At 33.4% G+C, this 20,318-nt stretch overlaps 1 protein-coding gene across 1 annotated transcript; it reads left to right on the forward strand.

The window, feature by feature from the left end:
* Window positions 1–306: 306 nt before the first annotated feature.
* Window positions 307–19,244, forward strand: LOC113080795 (cyclic nucleotide-binding domain-containing protein 1-like). The gene is made up of 8 exons (XM_026252846.1): window positions 307–390; window positions 2,825–2,962; window positions 4,225–4,357; window positions 12,154–12,260; window positions 12,378–12,528; window positions 12,724–12,791; window positions 13,465–13,524; window positions 18,679–19,244. Exons 1-8 carry the CDS (start codon window positions 307–309, stop codon window positions 18,790–18,792), a joined length of 855 nt encoding a protein of 284 aa, XP_026108631.1. The 3' UTR covers window positions 18,793–19,244.
* Window positions 19,245–20,318: the final 1,074 nt, after the last annotated feature.

Genomic DNA, 20,318 nt, shown 5'->3' on the forward strand with positions numbered 1-20,318 from the left:
TGTATGGAGAGTTTGCTTTCAGAGAGCAGTTTTCATCTCATTCAGATCTTTGTGTCAAAGTGATTTATTTGTCTGAAGATAAAGATATGACTGAAGGATATTCAGCTCATTTCATAATGTGTGTGAAAATTCCTTAAAGGGGTCCTATGATGCAATTTTATGTTTTCCTTTCTCTTTGGAGTGTTACAAGCGGTTCGTGCATAGACCAACGCTACTTTTGCGTCATCGAAGGGTAATGCTCTTTTTTGGGGGAAAACAAACAGATTCCTCTGACACAGAACTCGCTCTAGTTTCTTGATAGCAAAAATGGCACAAACATACACACTCTCTTTGCCGGCCCGAGGACCGTGGCGGTATTTAAAGAAGCTACTGGATACGGTGTTTAAAGAGGTATCCCTTTGAAATGGGTCGAAAACTGGATTAATGACCCCACGCAGTGGCCAAATATGGAAATCTAACGTTACCATTATCTTGTGGAATTACCAAGTAGCCTATTTTTTGTCATTAACACACTCACAGTATGATAAACTAGACGATGAGCCATGTCAAGAGGAGTGGGTGGTTTACTTGGATCATATTTCAGTTGATTTAAGCTATTGACAGTTTTGTTGACTACTAGCTATACTAGTTGAAAAAACAAAAGGTCCCTGGAGCGAGTTCTGTATCAGGGGAATGCGTTTGTTTTCCCCCAAAAAAGGGGCGTTACCCTTCGATGACGCAAAAGTAGCATTGGTCTATACGTAGATAATATCCCTAAAGTTGGCAAAGACTAACGTTCCAAACCCAAACCCTAAAATGCCTTGTTTAAACACACCCCCACATATCTATGCCACTGTGTGGGAAGATTTGCATAAGACGCCCAAATGTTCACGTGAAGAAAGAAGGTGTAACTTTAATTCTGCTTTAGTATTGTTGCATGTTGTGGAGATGCTGTGTGTTTCGTTGTGAAAGCGAAACTACTTTGTTTTGCGTTTCCAAAAGAGGACACAACTAGAATCAGTGGTTAAGTTGTATGTGCAACACTGTTCCAGAACAGTTCATCCCAAATATTCAGAGGACTGTTTCCTGAAACTGGGAGAATAGCCTATAATGATATCTGTTTGCAAAGGCTGTTTCTATAAAGTGGATATAAATCTGACTCACAGCCTATAAGTATGTTTTCATATTTAAAGGATTTGCCACTGATAATTCAAATGTGAGTTATCTCTCACTTCTCTGATCACAAATGCAGAAATTGTCTCGTTGCACCCGACACACATCACTGTATGGTAAGGGGCGTAAAATTTCAGTCACACTCATTCGGCCAATCACAGCACACTGGATAGCTGGCCAATCAGAGCACACCTCACTTTTTTTGAACGATGAGCTTTGTAAAAAAATTACGTGTTTCAGAAGGGAGGGCATAGAGGAGCAACAATAATGTACAGTATGTGGAAAATAATGTGTTTTTTTTTTTTTTTTTTACCTTAAACCGCATAAACTCATTGCATTACCCTAAATACACAAAATAATGTTATTTTTTAGAATATGAGTGCTATTTTTAATGAATCCAAAATAAATTTGTCATTATTAACTTATTGAAATTTGAGTCATTTGGAGTGACATATTGCAATGTTGAATAAATGAAGAAAGAATTACAATTTTGGGGTGAACTTTCCCCTTTACACGTGAAATTCACTGTTCCACAGAGAACCATTCATTTAAATGCAGTTATTTAGATTTATCTACAGTCAAATGCAAGAATTATCTTCTTTTAGAACCCATCAGCATGAATCCATTTATGCATATGCTCTTACTTAGGATGAGATGGGATCCGGTGACTTGATCCCTAGTATTGCTTTACTTTTAAATTCTTTGTAATGTGTAGAATCTTATTCTGCATGTGCAAAGTTTTTTCTCTACATAACAGAAACAGCGATAAGATTTAATAGTCAGTCTCTTGCCCACCTGCATAATGGGGGTCAAGCATTTTGACCTGAAACAGCTGAGCCGTAACTGTTGAGTGGAGGGTTTTCTAATCAAGTGTGTCTTCTGCCATATTTATCTCTCTTTCTCTTTCTCTGATTACAGTTTTCGGACATAATGGATTTTACCTCATTCTGAAGGGCTCAGTGAAACCGTTCAACCATGAAACCCTTAAGAGGATCAGACAGTCTCTACGGTATAAATTATGCTACTTGGTTATCAGTTGTTGAGTTTAAATTGGCCTTTTGCTTTGCTTAACATTAGAAACATTACCAATCCTATCTTGGAAATTATTGCTGACAAGCATAATCTCTTTTGATCTTTTCTAATGTACAGTTAAGACCTGTTCTCAGCAAGAATGAAAACTATAACAATAACTATATGAGCACGCAAACTGTTTTATGATTAAGGGCACTGCTGCAGTCCAGATTTTGCAGTGCACACTTTAAAGTTGGATGAATGTTAAGAGTGCATTTTAGAGTCTTTAGAGTGAATCATTTGGATTGACTTGGTCAATTAATTCCACAACGTTTAGATTTTAAATAATTCCACTCAACATAATTTCTTGACATAGTGGTCACAGTTGTTCACAATAGGCCTGTATTACTTAAGAAAATTTTTAGAATAGTTATGTCAAGTGCATGATTCAACCATTTCTTTAAAAAAAAAGTCAGCAGATAACATTCACTGAGATATCTATTCAAGTGTTACATCCAATAGTGACGTTTGTCAAAAATAGAAATGGTAACCAATGTGGCACAGGGTCATAAATAAGTAAGTACAGCATTTTAATGATATTTCTGAATTCTGGCCTCTTGAAAACAACATGTTTATACAGTGTATGTCTTTGTTGATCTAGATTGCAGCTGGAGGTTCATTTGGATGCTGTGAACCTGTAAGTGCAGTAGATGGAGGTGCCGTCATCCAGTGTGTCATGACACTCGAGACCTGCGAGATTCTCAGAATATCTCGTTCTGGCTACAAGAAGCTGAAAAAGGTGCAGCAACATGATGCTTCATGTGACACAAAAGTAAAATTTACTTTGCACACGAGAGAAACACTGATATTTTATATTCTGGCCTGTAATTGTTTTCATGTTATAGCCAATAAATGATAAATGACCAGTAATACAATTCTGTAATATTTTGTCCAAATAAATTAAAAATAGATTTTTTTTTTTAAATTGCTACAAGTGAATTTTGAGATTTGCTAACGATAACATTTTACAGTGTTATTAAATGATTTGTTTAATATTAATATATTATATTACTATAATCTGATCTTAATATGAATAATTTATGAATAACCAATTATTACTGTTAAGATTAAGTTTGAGCATTGGATGCCAGTCTAAATTAATAATAATAATATGTAAAATGTATTAAAAATATAGTTTATTCATTTTTATTTTGGTAATAATTAAATCTTAATATTAATAATTTAATATCCGCAAATTATTATTATTTTCAGGACTATTTAATACACTATTTAATACTAATATTTATTCATTTAATATAATCTGATCTTAATATAAATAATTTATGTATAACATTATTAATGTCAAGATTAACTTTGAGAATTGGATGACAGTCTAAATTAATATTAATAATATGTAAAATGTATTAACAATATAGTTTATTCATTTTTATTTTGGTAATAATTAAATCTTAATATTAATATTTTATTATCCGCAAATTATTATTATTTTCAGGACTATTTAATACACTATTTAATACTAATATTTATTAATTTTATTACCATATTTAATATTATTCTTTCATAATATTAGTTAATTATTATTACTAAATTATTTATATTAGGATTAAGTCTGAGAATTACATGACAACATAGTCATTTTAATATTTAATATTGATATAAATGAATATTTATTGAGAATATAATGTATTCATATTTAACATTATAATAATGTAATCTTAATATTAATACTTTATCAATATCTTATTATTGGGATTAACTCTGAGCATTAGATGATAACAAAGATATCTAAAATATGGATATTGAATCTAAATATGTTTATTAACAACACAATTAATACATGTAATATTATAACAATCCAAACCTAATATTAATATTTTATTATTATTATGTGTTATTAATATATAGAATTAACTCACAATTAAATTCTGGATTATTGGTTATTATCTGAAACTAGGAAACAAAACAATTTTTTTTTTTTTTTATATATATATAAGCCAAAATCAGTATAGTACAGACAATGTCCTCTATCGTTATCTGTAGGACATCCTGGCACAGGACCATGAAGTTAAAGTGTCTTTGATCCAGGGTTGCCAGCTGTACCTTCACTGGCCAAAGCTTTCCATCAACCACCTGGTCGACGGCATGCAGCTAAAAACATTCCCTGCTAATCAAGGTAAATGGGTGTCTTGATTGAATATGTGTTGTCACAATGAATTATGGCAGCATCTCACGCACTTTAGTTTAGTTTTGTTCCATTGACTGATGCTTAGCACCTGGACGGCATAATGGTTTTCCTCACTTAGTGCGACACTCAACACGTTTGCCCCTAAATAAATGTGTTTATGGGTGGAGAGCACTCGAATATGATTAGAGTAAAAATACAAGCTGCTCCATTACCCACACAGCTGACTTTAATTACCAGGAAGGCTGCTTTTACACCTCATTTGGGAAATATTGAAGCCTAGATATTCATTTAGGTGCATATGTTTATGTGTGTGTCATTGCAGGCGTGTCCAGCGACTATTGCTCTAATTGAGTTTGATTTCACTAATGCTGAGCTTTAGTTCGCAGGAAGTTGTCTTTTTTTATGGACATGAATGGAACTGAATTGAACAGTAAGTCTAGTGCGACTACCCTTTTAGCCTGTTCAATCTCACTTCCTGTCCTGGAGCTGACAGCGGGGCATATGGTGTGCTGTGGTTGCTCTGAGATATTGGGCGGAGATCAGCTATCATGACTGAACTCTTTATTTAGTTGCTGGAATCTCCACTCTTCCGTGGCTATATCCCATTATCTCCATCCTCCCTTCAATTATACGTATCCATTCGTATCTTCCTCTTTAATGAAAGGCTTTGGCTTTTAAGTCAATCTGTTTTTTTTTAAAGACACTTTTAAGTGAGATCAATCCATGCTAGACCAGATCTCCGAACACGTGCGAACAATTAAATACAAAAATGGTTCATAAATAAGTTCACTGAAATGTATTAAAAGTTTTGATACAGTATATCAATCTGAAACAACACATTGGAAAATCTGACACTTCAAATGATTTATTGCCTGACTCTTATATATTTCAAATGAACGTACATAAATAATATGTTTATTAATTTATATATATATATATATATATATATATAGATATATATATATATATATAGATATATAGATATATAGATATATAGATAGATATAGATATATTATTAATATATATATATATATATATATATATATATATATATATATATATATATATATATATATATATATATAGATATATATATATATATATATATATATATATATATATATATATATATAAAATATCAAATGTTTTATATGTTGTGTTAATTAGACACCCATAAAATATATGTAGTGTAATATTTTTTATATAATTGTGGTTTCCGTTCATTTTCTGGATTCCATTTTAATGATTTAATTACATTTTAATAATCAAAAGCATCTCTAATTAATTGATTAAAATTAATTAGATAACATAAAAAATGAATTTGTGTATTTATTTATATATTTATTTTTAATTCTTTGTTAAAGAAATACTTAAAACTTGTTTGGTTAAAAGTGTTTGGTTAATATTTCCTGTAAAATAATGTTTTACTAATAATTTTAATAATAGTAGTATCATTACATTAAGTAATGTATTCCTGTCACAGCTTCTTCAAGTTAAGCCAACATTTTATTTTGACTGATTTCTGTGAAAATCTGTAGGTTTCTGTTTGTACTGTATATGATATGACAGTAATTTTTCTCAAAATAAGTGGTAAATGCTCATGGAGAGACTTTCTGAGCAGTTCTAGAGATTATGTTAGTGTGCTAATAAGACCGCAGATGATGAAAACACAGTGAACGTCACACGCGCTTTATGTACAGTAAACAAAACTGTGTCTGTGCCATTCATTCACACACAGGGACACGCAGAACATGCAGGCTTTATATTTCAGTAGTATTTTTGTGGCTTAATGTTCACAGACACTCGTCCATATGCATTTTGATAACGTGCACATCTATTAGTAAACGAGACCCAATGTGACGGCGCTGGGGTTTTGTTCTTTGCAGAATGAAACCCGAGTGTATGTATGAGACTGACAGTTTATCCGGCGGCTCAGCTGAGGGTTTGGCTCTCGTATCATAGCTGCTCTTTATCAGCGAGACGGGGAGAGAGAGACCTATGGAACGAGATGTGATTAGAGAGAAAGACAGGTGTGTGGGAGAGGAGATTGATTGGCTCTTATCTGAGTGTGCAGCCGACAGCTGATGGATGAGTGAGAGCCCTGATCATTTCAGATGGCAGAGGGGTGGCTATTCTTGAACCAACTTCATCAGGAAACGCTGTATTTCCTCCAACAGCCGTCATCAACATTGTCAGTTGGCATAAGATCACAGATTAATCTTAAATAAATACACACTGATTCATTAAATGAAATAACTCTGAATAATGGCACGTCAGTATTCGCTGAGAAAAGTCTAAAATAATAGAATTCAATTGCACTGTTGTGGCAGATGAGTAATTAATTGACAGGCTTTAAAAAGTGGCTCTAGAATTCAATAAATTAACTTTTTTGGCTGTTGCTTTATGCCTCATTCTTCCTTGTTGTCTCATGCCAAGTTTACAATTTTTTTTTTTTTTTTTTTTTTTACAAATTTTAAAACAGAAAACTTGTTGTAATCGTTTATATTTTTATATTAATATTAATAATTTCATATTTGTTTTACATTTTGTAGAATAGTATTATTAATATAATTTTTTAAAATATATTTGTAATCAAACATACAAAATTCTATTAAATTAATAGCCCTAAAATAAACATTTTTTGTCATTATACTACATGCACTTGTGTGGTATGAGCCATTCTTTAGTAATATTTTATGTTTTAGGATTTTTTTGTTTATTTTACTAATGAAGGTATGTTTAAAACTCAATGGAGGCACTGTTTGTAGAATCTTGTGTGATTTTGTGTGTGTAGTCCTGGTATTTCCTACATCATGGGGACCAAATGTCCCCACAAGTATAATAATACCAGTGAATTTTGACCTTGTGAGGACCTTTTTGGGCCCCCAAGCTTATAAATCATACAGAATGATCTTTTTTGAAAATCAAAAATAACAAAGTTTTATGTTATGGACAGGGTTAGTATAAGCTGATAGAAAATAGTGTTTGTACAGTTTAAAAACTTTACGCTCATGGACTTTCCCCCATAAAACATTGAAACTCAACGTGTGTGTGTTCAAAGGTAATGGTGTATTGTAAAGTCATGCCTTCTGTGCTTACGTTGCACACTGTTTCAGCACCTTGGATAGCAGCACAACATGTGAACACGACTAACAGGTGTGAGAATGATGATAACTCGTGTGAATATGATAAACTAAGTGCTAGCCCCAGTCCCAGTTCAGAGATTAGTAAGAGGAGGAAAACCCTAATGGCTTTTCCCTTTGTATGACTCCTTGCAGACCAAACTTGACCGCCTAACAACCCGTGACCGCCCTGCCTCACCAAAGCCACTGTCCTCATTTGAACTTCCTCCTGACCGTGATGCATAACCCAACAGCCTTGATCCAGAAACCACTGCACTTCCCTTCGGCTGTCCGTAGCTGTAAACTTCAAACCATTAACACTCTCCTTTCCATTACTCACCGATGCATTTAAAAACTGTAATATAAAAAAAAATATTACAACTTAAAATAACGGTTTCATTTTTAATATTTTTTTCATTGTAATTGATTCCTGTAGTGCAAAGATTAATTTTTAAGCATCATTACTCCAGTCTTCAGTGTCACATGATCCTTTTTCTGCTTGATATTTTTCTGGAAACCACAATAAATTTTTCAAGATTCTTTGATGAATAGAAACAGCATTTATTTGAAATAGAAACCTTTTGTAACATTACAGATGCCTTTACTGTCTCTTTTGATTAATTTAATGCATCTTTGCTTAATAAAAGTATTACATTATTTTTTTACGATGAAATTAATACTTCATTTTTTCCTTAATAATACATGCGTTGCTGCATGATACATTTATGTAAAAACAATATATAATATTTATTATATTGTTCAGAATTGTCATCTTACTCCATTTTGTTTTCTGTAGTAAAAATGTCTCGTTTTAAAGATATTTCCACATTTTTCGAGAAGCAAGTGAATAAAATATAAAGTACAATGATCCAGAGAGAAGAACATTGACTGGGCATGATGGGTACGGTGTGAACAGATGTTTATTGATTGCTCTCCACACTAATTACAGTTGCATCATCTGATTTTGGCTCACTGTAAGAAAGCTCTGAGTTGTGATTTTCCCTCCTTCTCTAGTCTTTTTCTGTTTCTCCAAACATGTCACTGAAGATCAGAAGTGATGTCCCTGCTCCATTAGTTCACCAGTCTGTGGGCTACTCAAGATGTCTCAGTTTGCCCCTCCAGAGACATGAGCTGTAAACTCGAATATCTTCGGTTCTCCAGCGGGATTATGCCAAACAAAAGCCTGTTGTCTCCAGCACTGCCCTGCATCGCCCCACGACCACAGCTGTCCTGTTCTCATTCACTCTGGCCTGGACTGCCACCCCTAGGCTATGAATCCAGTCTGGTCCAGGTTTTTCTAGCCATCTTATTTTCTATCATGTTCCATGGCTGGACTTGCAGTCCAAATATCCAGTCCAGCATGACTGTTTTTGATTATCTGAGCAGATGTTTACTGATCTGTTACTGTTTGGCCCACCCAGCCAGAAAGAATAGGGCGTCAATGTTTATGGTAACATTTAACCGCACAGAACACAAATTAATTTCTTTCTTTGACAGAGATCTTCTGCCATACATATCTGCTATAATCATAAGATGTAAAAAAATACAATAAAAACAATTTAAAATAACGGTTTACTATTTGAATATATTTTAAAATTTAATTTATTTGTGTTATGCAAAACTGAATTTTCAGCAGCCATTAGTCAAGTCTTCAGTGCATTTATGAGTTTTGAATGGTAGTTTGTATAATATATATATACATTTTGAAAGGTAGTGTATGTATAAGTTTTCCATATCCTTTTAGGGCTGGTTCACACACAATTTTTTTTCTTTCCACTTTTTTGGAATCATATTTTTTTGTACGTAAACTCTCTAGGTGGAAATCTTTTTTCATTGGGCTTGTCTCCTCTGTCTTTTGCTGCGTCTCACACATCATTTTCTAAGTTACAAAAAGCATAAAAAACATGCATATCTCAAGACCTTGCAATTTTGCATTACCATTCTCATACATGAACTTGTAGTCAACCCTGTATTATTTGTTCTTTCTCTTCTTCTTCAGATTCAGTTTTTGGTTCTGACATATATGGCTGAAGTAATCCGATATTGGCACTTGTGGTTGTGAAGTGTTTCTGTTAAGCATGTGAAAGTGGAGCAGGTCCAAGCTGGTGTGATTGATGGGAGGTGGGACTAATTTGCATATTCCGCATACACTGAATGAGATAAAAGTGTAGAGTTATATTCAAGCCATTATAATGCATGCAGAAATTATTTCACAGGAAAAAAATCCTGGGTTTCTGCGAGTCTTGAAAAGATCTTAAAAAGTGTAATTTATATATATAATTGTTTTTTTAAATATATATATATAAATGTATGGATATCTTTTGGAAGTTGTATTTTCAAACTATGGAAGGATTTTCATTACTGATGATGCTGTTCGTCAAGGCCACAAACTTATTTAACCTGTGCAAAACCAAATGCCTTCTGGGTAAAAGGAAATCTGTACCGTATGAACTGCCATCAACTTGCTGCGCAAGTGTCAAAATTTTCTCCACAATTTCACAGATTACTTCTATTTTTCAAAACATTCCGCAAAATTGTCTATTAATAATTGTTTATTACCGTCGACTGTGAGTGATGTCACTTCCCAATGCAAACACGCCCAATAAAATGGCCCCACCCCTGTCACTTGATTGACAGGTTTCGGTGTAGACGTCGGAAATTCAAATGCAACAGGAATTGCGATTCCATTTGAGTTTTGGCAGTGTACATATGCAGTGCAGAGAGAGTGAAAAAGCAAATGTGGTAATTAATATTGCTATTTAAATATGACAGGCTCATAGCTTGTAAGGCATGAGAAATGCTTTGCAAATGGACTATTGCTTTTTCATATGAAATTTGGCTCTCACTGTGTGTTCACGAAAGCGAAAATGCAAACGGTAATGCAAGATTTGCAATTGCATTTGGATTATGTTACAATTTATGCATCCACATTTTGAAAACGCAAAGGAAAATACAATTTGCAATTCAATTTGAAAATAGTCCGGAAAATCCTTCCATATCAAACTTTGAAGCTTTAGCTTATATAAGACATTTACATTTAGAGAACATATTGACATATTGTGTTCCATTCTATTTATTACTTTTTTTTTTCTTTTTTTTTTATACTTAGTCTTAAGAACCTCTTGAAAGGTACTACATTTACAGTCATTAAACCTGCAGAAACCCTATCCAAAGTTTAAGGGATACAATTAGTGGCTGAAATGGACTTGCATAGAAAATGCATAGGCCATTGAGCGTGAACTGAGAATATATACCACTATGAATATTTCTCACAGTCCATTAAACTATACTTTCCATTATTTTTAATAAGCTCTGTAGTTTGGTTCTAATCACAATGAGATTTTTCAAGTAATATTGCTAAAGCAGATCTACCGTTGAAAGAGTATCGCTACGAAAGAGTCAAATCTTCCTGCTAATTGTGTTGTGCAGCACAGAAATGCAGAACTCTGGATGTTAATGCCCTGCGGGAGGAGGCGTGACTGCGGCGTGTTCATCTTAGAAGACAAACGACGTGTACCAGAGCCTGCTGTGATTTCCCAAGTGATCCAAACATTTGCTTTTTAATGGCTTGCGAAGACATGCGTAACGGGCGAATAATATAGTAACGACAGTTTTGCTCTGAAAAGAGGGAGAGAGATGAGATTAAAACTGGCTTCCTCCTGCCTCTAACGCTTCTGAAGCGGAGGCCTGGCTTCTGTCACTGGCCAGACAAATGGACTCTGCTTGTCCCGCTCGCTGTTTCACAGAGATGGGATTTACCTGTCAAGGCTGATATACAGTGTTTCCCCCTGATGTTAAAGGCTCACTGTAAATCAATTTAATCCTCACCTCCACAAACCAACCTCAGGTTTGTCACAATAAAGAATAATCCACCGCTTTTGGGGAGAGCTGCTGCCAAAACATAGATTACTTTTGTCGTAAACAGTCCACTTTTTTTCTCTCATTCTCTCCTGTTTGGGTCACTTCTGGTCTATATTCAGATTCATTAATTATGACAGGGAATGCCTTGCTTTTGTGTGGCACCAGATGCAATGAGCGACAAACAATTGAAACACTGCTTTATATAAACAGAGATCAGAATGAAATGCTAGTGTACTGATTGGCGAGAAAATGTGGTATGTAAAACATTTCTTTATTATTTTGATTACATTGTATGTTTAATTCAGCAAATAGGATCCAGTTATCACCAATAACAATTTTCTATGAAATGTTGTTTTGGAGGTTCAGTCCGGTAATGAAGAAAAATATATTAAAATTTTAGTTTAATTTTGGTTTTGGTTAATTCATCGAGTTGGAAGATCACATTTATTATAATACTCTATAATACAAACCTATTTTTTATTTTTTTTCACATCTACAGTGTTGTTTAAAAGTTTGGGGGTCAGTAAGTTTTATTTAAGAAATTAATATATTAAATTATATTTGTAATCCTACTTCCTGTTTACCAAAGAATCCTGAAAAAAAAAAATACAATTGTAATAATATTTACAATTATTTTCTTCTCTTAGTTCAAAATCATTTTTGTGAATTTTAACAACCCCAAACTTTGTAACTGCAGTGTACTGTTTGTAATATATTTGTTGAAATGATTTGCTGGTTGCAGTTTAAATGGGCATTTCATTTATTTACTGACTAAGCCAGTTCTTAAATCTGTATTAACAGTGCTGGTGAAGGAGGGAAAGATCTGTCCGTTTGTGGCCTTCATTGGACGTGGAGAATGTCACATCCTCCAGGATGTGGGGTCATTGATAAAACCTGTTGACAAAAAGGTATCAGGACAAGCAATCATACTTAGAAACAAATGTCAGAGCATGCATATTCTTAATTTACTGCCCTTTTTGTCAGCAGTGGTTGTGTAGATAGTGTTTAATGTTTGTGAATTGCAGGGCTGCAGGATCAGATTCGTGAATGTTGGTATGCTGGGTCCAAAACAGTCATTTGGAGAGGTCAGCATCCTACTGAACCAGCCGTCCCCTTGTACTGTTATCACTGCCACTGAAGTTCATGGTGGAATCATTCAACCAGAATGCCTTAAAGGTCAGTCGCTACACTTTACTGCTTACTACCTGCACAGAGCAGGATCGCCATGACATTACACCTCAAGAGGTAATAGCTTTAGACAGACCTTACATGAACTCAGTAATGCACACTGAGTGTCCAGCTCATTTGAAGCATTTGTTTGTATTCTGATTTGTATCTGAATGAGATTTTTTGTTTTAAACCCATGCACAGGACTGGACTCAGTGACCACTTCTCTTATACTGCAGACTGCACGACCAGTGTGTGGAAAGCTCAGTGAGGTAACATGAAAGGATCTTTAAGAGCAGGGTTGTGCAAAGAATTAAAAAATACATAATAATAATAATACTAATTGATAATTATCATTATCAACTAAAAAAAAAAAATAACAATAATTTAGGGATGCACTATATTAGTACCATGTCAGTTAACAGCTGATGTTACTGTTTTAGATATGTCTAGATGTCTAGATATTGGAAATAATAATAGTAATAACTATTTTATTAGTGGTATTGTGATTGATATTTGTTATATTGTAATAGATAATTAAATAATGACACAATAATGTTGATTAAATAATATAAAAAAGTATGAAAATATTTAATTATGAATAATATTTCACGTATAATATATTTAATTTTTAATAGAATTCAATTCTTAGGAAAAATAGCTGTATTTAGATTTAAAAAAAATTCTGTCTAGCCAAAATAATAATAGTGGTTCTTTTAATATTCCTAAAAGGAATTGAACATAGTCACGCAATGGAGTAATTTTGTAAGTCCAACACAGCAACACAATGGACTCATTAAAAATAGACTGCAGTGTTAGAGCATTCTGGGAAATGAAATGTTCTTCCAGCCGTGGTCCATAAAATGCAAGTTGCAGATATAAGGTTGTTTCACCTTGAGGACTGTTTGCTGCTTTTGTTTCACATGTCTGTTTTTCTTTGTGCAGGAGGAAGTCTTGAAGGAGTTCCTGACACAGGAGAGGATGAAGAAATGGGAACATGAGAAGGTTGTTCTCTCATTCTTCTTTCTTTCTGACCCTTTAACCCATAATACGATGTGTGTCCTCCTTCTGGGTGTGTGTTGTCCGTGGAGAATGACCAGCAGAGTGAATTATAGTGCCAAACCCTTCTGGAACACTCTCAAAAAAAAAAAAAAAATACTGAAATCAAGCAGTGAGTTCATGAGATGCATAAACTGTTCTTACTCCCAGACACCCGTTCAACCTCGACTCCAGACTCTGTGTTCACATGCTAGTTTGCCAAGCATGATAGCACCCACATGCTCTGATATGTTACAGAATGCTCCAGTTTTCTTTGGTAAAAACGCTTTATCCTCTGGACATTTTATGATAGAGATTTGGTGTCATTATACCTTAGTAGGCATTTACACACAGCAAAAATGAGCTGGACCTCTTTATTTACACACGACAGCATCCACAACACATGTACTGTACGAGAACAAAAACTCAGTAAGACAAGAGACGTAAAAAGTCGCATAACATGATGCTGAGATGTTACAGTAATACATTTCAAACAAAAACGATCCATTTTACATAGTAGTTTGTATTCGTAGTTGCGAGTATTACGTTTTTGCACTAATGCCAGACCTGTCATTCATTGTTATTAATAATTGTATTTTTTGGTTTGCATCTGTACAGTTACAATTAAAAAATAGAAAGTCATTAAATTACTATAGATGAAGTACCTGTCAGCTGTAAAGTATTTAATTCATCAGATTACCCCAAAATAGGCTTTACAAAGTGGTTATTTATTATATAAACAGTAATTTCCGCTGTACGATAAATGAAAAACTGTATATCGTTAATGGTGACACTCAAATATTCCTCTCTGGCAAGCAGATCTTAAGTGTGTGTGGTCCTGTATGGAGCTCCCAGCGCTAATAAAAAGAAGAGACTGGTGTGTGTGTGTAAACATTTCCCTGTGATCCTCAGAAGCGCTCGCTATAAATGTTTTTCAGATGTGCCTGTATCGCTCCCAGTATGTAACTGTGCCATCGGGAGCTCTCGTTCAGGTGTAGCTTTGTAGTTCTGGTTATGTGCTTGACAGGCTGCAGTGTAACAGAATAATGTGTCTTCTTTTCTCTCTAGAATGTCACTACTTTTATATCTTATATGGAAAATGCTCCATGACTGGTTCTGCATGAGAGCCGGACTGCATCCTAATTCACACACTATTAGAGTTTGGATGGTTGGCACAGGCCAGTTAGTCTGGTTTGTAACTTTTAAATAATTTTCTGTGTTTTTTTTTTTTTTTTTTTTTTTTTTTTATAGCAATATTTTTTTTCAAGTGTATACATGTGTATATATAATTATATGTAAATGTAATATACAAATTTCCATAAACATACATAAATATAAAATAAAAAATATTTATATATTCATTTATGTGTTTAAATATTTAGAGTAATTTGGTCCTCCATAGTATAATAGGGTTAAATAATAAATAAAGTAATACAAATAAATTATATATATATATATATATATATATATATATATATATATATATATATATATATATATATATATTAGTATTTATTTATGTATAATATATTTTTTAACAATTCTTATTAATGTCAAACAGTATTAATTTAAATATGTTTGACTATAACATAATGGACATAATGGGTAATTATAGTCGTTATAGTGTTTTTTTTTTTTTTTTTTGCATCAGTATCAGCAGTTTTGACCTTGGTAGAAAACAAAGTAAGGAAAGGTGTAATGCAAGGGTTTGTGGGCAATATTAGCCCAAAAAGGATTCACACCACAACAAAATCTCATCCAGGTAGCCTACCAATTTTCATATTTCTCAATGATTTGGCACACACTAATCCTAATCTCATGTTTCTGGACCGATGGGATGTGATTTAGGATGCAGCCATTCTTTGTATCTTCCATATGGTACTGTAGATACTCCACTGATTTTGTATGAGATCCAGGCTTTCTAAACTCTCTGGAGTCATGTGACCTCACCCCACTCTTCGCCCCTTGCGCATTCACACCTGTTTCTCATTCTCTCATCATTGCACACAACGAACAGAATATACTAGGCCAACAGAAACACACCCTTTATTACACATTTTTCAAACGCGATGTGATTTGGAGCTTGTATCATCTGTTCCCAGTGTAGTTTGCTTCCATCAAGGGTACCAGGCTGGAAAAATAGGTTAATGTAAATAGTGGCTGCTCTTCGGCAGCCAGTGATTATTCAGTTTAATGGTTAATCTGACAGATAAGCTATTAAGAGTGAGATTTACCATTTAGTTTTCTTGATTTTTAAATACAGTGTATTAAATAACGATTTAGATTATATTTGAATTAATTAAAATGTATGTTGTACAAAAGCAGCCAAAACAATCTGATTACAGTGTAAAGGGGTACAAGTCTTCAGTAATGTGAATTTGATTATACTTATTCCCAATATTACTGGACTGATAACCAAAAAATTGTTCAGAATTCAAAACACAAAACTGTCGAAAAAGCACCATAAAATAAGTTTTTTGTGCAGTTTGTGTGAGGAAAAATTAAAAAAAATATTTTTTTTCCCAGTCATTATATTATATATATTATTAGAGTTTTGATGTAGTGCTCAAATTTCATTCTCACTCACAGTCAGTATAAAACAAAAAAATATATAATACCATTAAAAAGTCTGACGCTTGTACGTTTTTTTATTGTGTGTGATTTTTAAAGTGTTTTATTCCCACCAAAGTTTACAATATTTCTGTTGTTAATATATTTAATATTTCTCTATTTTATTTTAACATTAATTATATTTTAATAGTATTAATATGAAAAGTTGTGCTACTTAATATTTTTTTTTCTGGAAACAGTGATAAATGTTTGTAAGATTTTATTTATTTATTTTTTTTTATGAAAAGAGAGTTCAGCGGGTTTTTTCTTTTTTTTTTACATAATAGAAACCTTTTGCAAACATTGTAAATATCACTTTTGTCAAATTTAATGCATCCTTGCTGAATAAAAGTATTAACTTTTTCTTTTTTAAACTTACAAAAAACATTTGAACAGTAGTGTAAACAAAATTTGTTTGTTGATTTAAGTAATTTTGAATAAAAGCACCTCCTATATACAGTAAATAAATATAATTAAAATGCATTGCATTTGGTTCTGTGAGAAGAAATGTAGTTTGGCATTAATGGAATCAAACCTACACTAAAACAGCATGTTTAGCAGCAGTTTATTTAATTTAAATATATTATACATAAGGAACATGAGGGTGAGTAAACAATAGATTTAAAATTTCAGATGAGCTATTGCTAGAGCAAGACCTCAGACTGTATTCACAAAGTTTTTTAATTTTCTCCTTTATTGGATTATGTTCACAAAGTACCTCTGGAGTCGGTTTATAAATATGAATGAACTCAAACATGAGGTGTAGGAAAACAAAGGACATATATTAATGAATAGAGAACATAAATCATGCAGACTTCTTAGGGCGAGGTCAGTGTGTGTTTACCATCTGTGTAATATGTGCATGTTTTTGTTTAACCTTTTTTGGCCATGTAGCATAAAGCAAACAATACTATTATAGTCAGATAATGTAAAAAATATGTATAAACACCGGCGGCTTGTAAACAGTCTCTCTCTGGACGGACTCATTTGTCTTCAAGCAGACACTGTAAATCTCTGTAATCTGTGTCATGTATTTAGGGGTGTCAGACGGAAGGTTTTTAAAATGACTTATGGGCTTGATACTAAACACATGGCACTGTGCAAATTATACTGATGGAAAATAGAAACACTCCTGTTGTTGGACTTCATTCAGACTTTATTGCTGAAATAACAATATTGAAAAGAGAATAATGGGAGGAAATGGCACCGTAAAATGATCAGAAAAGCAATAAGGGCCTAAAACACACCTTAGAGTCAGTGGGACAGCGTTTATAGATCATGTTATACATATTGGATACTAAATCTGCAGTGCTGATTGAAATCAGTTGCATTCTGATTGACTGGCTTTATGTAACTTTCAGTATTATTAAGATAATATCGTTTTGCTTTTCTAATTCATACTAAAACCAAGTGACATTCACAATGCACAAGATTGATATAATGAGTGCTTTTTGAGGATGAAATACTCACTTGATTATGAATATGAAATTATTGCATGTGATTGCGAAATAATCATAGCTTAGCAGCGTCAAATTTTTAAAAGATACAAGAAATTTGAGCATGTCAACTTGATATCCACAAGTAGAAATGTGTATTTCAGATGTTTATCAGTTGGGCTTTGAGAAAATTTGCATATGTTACTTTTGAATAGGCAGAAATTTTACAAACGTTGTTTAAAGGGGTCATGACATTGATTTTTATTTGTATTAATTTATATATATATATATATATATATATATATATATATATATATATATATATATATATATATTTATATCTTCCTTGAGGTTTGCTTTAAATAATTTAATACATGCTTTGTTTGTAAAGGAGGATGTTTTAACTTCAAAACTTGCGGGATGTCTTACTGGTACAAAGACCTCTTATATGCCAAAAGATCAAGGCAGATTTGATCATTATGACCCCTTTAATAGTGTTTTCTGTACTGTAACCATTCATGGAGGCTGTCATTTGCTATTATGCTGTAGTTCACAATTGATTTCTTTAGCTTGTTGAACTAGTTGACACCAATTTTGTAGGTCCAAAATGATTGAATTAAAGCTCTTTTTTAAAGTTGATTAGACATTGTTCCACCTGAATATCATTCATTAAAAGTGCTTCTAATCATCGTAGGTATGATGGTTGCACTTTATTTTACAGTACGTGTATTAACATGTACTTATAGTGTACTTACAGTGTATTTGTCTAAGAAATTTCTGGTAATACAAGGTAACTACATGGGGTAGGGTTAGGTTTAGGGGTAGGTTCAGGGTTAGTACCTAGTTACTACATAGTTATTGTAATTAGTATAATAAGTACATAGTATGCACATGAGGAACAGCACTGTAAAATAAAGTGCTACCGGTATGATTGAGAAAGCCTTGATGCACAAACTTTACTCTTGTCTTATCAAAGGGATTAAAACGGACAAACCTTCGTAACAGTACAATTCATAAGCTATAGAATCATGATGCTGATAAAATAAATACTCTTTTTTTTTTTTCTCTCCATCAGAGGAAGATACTTTCTGATGCTCTGTTTTATAATGGCGTTCACCCAGGAAGAGGCAAATGGGATTTTAACAGAGGACCAAGAGGAGTAACTGGGAAATCCAAGAAGAGCATATGAACTTTTGACAGATAAACACACGCACAAATACAAATGCAGTTATATTAGGGGTTGCACAGGCTAGTTCTGCCACCTCATGAGAGCAAAACGCTGAAAAGTGAATTTTCAGATTTGCATAATTCCAAATATATTTGCAAATGTCTTTGGAATAAACATCACAAGAAATGTGAAAAGAAACTACTGTAGGTGCAAGCATATTTAAGTGAGAAATTTCGGTTGCACTTTATTTTACAGTACGTGTACTTACATGTACTCATAGTGTACTTAAAGTGTACTTATCTAAGAAAATTCTGGCAATACAAGGTAACTACATAGGATAGGGTTAGGTTTAGGGGTAGGTTCAGGGTTAGTACCTAGTTATTACATAGTTATTGTATTACTATAATAAGTACATAGTATGTACATCGGGAACAGGACTGTAAAATAAAGTGCTACCGAAATTTCCTATATTTTCAGATAAGACATTTCAAACAGGTAGGAAACATGTATTTGCAAATGCATTTAGAATTAATTTAATAAGAAAAATATAAATTTAAAAAAAAAAACACACACACAATTATATATATATATATATATTCTACAATAAGTTTCATAAGAAAAATATGCATTTGCAAATAACATTTCTGAATTGTTCAAAGTGTTGCAGTGTTATGGCGTATGAGACTTTTTGTAAAGTTTATAACAGTGAAAGCAGCATGCAAACTCTCATTTCTCTCATGCACTCCATTATTGCAACATGTCAACTAGTGAACTTGAGTAGTCATGCAAACACTAAATGATGTATTTCTGAGCATATCTGCTGCCTTCATGAAGAAAGCCAGGCTGCTGAATCCCAGGGAAGACATGCAGACCTGTCCAAACTGTTATCTTGTGTTTTTGCTGGAAGTGGTGTTCTGGATCCCACTGCTGACACCCACTCCAGAGACACAGATACAGAGAAGCAGACCTCAAGGGGTTTATTTCCTTCACCACAGCATTATAATCCTTCACCTTCCGCCTTTTCAAAAGCATTTAGGTTTTGACAGTTTGCAGGGTTTTTCGGTGTGCATCTTTCTAGAGGGATTGAAAATACAGAAACAGAAGGATGCAATTAAACCCACTTGGATCGACAAAATGGGATGATCCCCAGGTGCGTTTGCTTAGCCCGGCCAAGGGTGAATCAAACTTGTGGGTGGCCACCAAATCCACAAAGATCCAGCTACATCACTGACTCCCTGTAGCCTTTCATATGAAGCACTGTGCTTTTCTTGTCATTGCCTCTCATGTCAGAGTCACATCAGTTACAAAGGTACAAATAAGCTTGTCAGTTCATTTTTTCCAATGCGTAAGCATGTGAATGTGTTTCATGTTGTGATATCAGGCTTGGGTGAGTATTTGCAGACTAGCTCTAAATAAGGAAAACTGTATTTTTAACATCAACATATATAGTAAAGGCAACAAAATGCTCTTAAATTATTGTTGTATCAACCAGACAGCCATGTCTCGCATGCATGCTATAAACTTTGGTGATTTAGCTCTTAAGCTAA

This window comes from Carassius auratus, unplaced genomic scaffold, assembly GCF_003368295.1.
Source record: "Carassius auratus strain Wakin unplaced genomic scaffold, ASM336829v1 scaf_tig00032033, whole genome shotgun sequence".
In the NCBI taxonomy this organism is placed as follows: domain Eukaryota; kingdom Metazoa; phylum Chordata; class Actinopteri; order Cypriniformes; family Cyprinidae; genus Carassius; species Carassius auratus.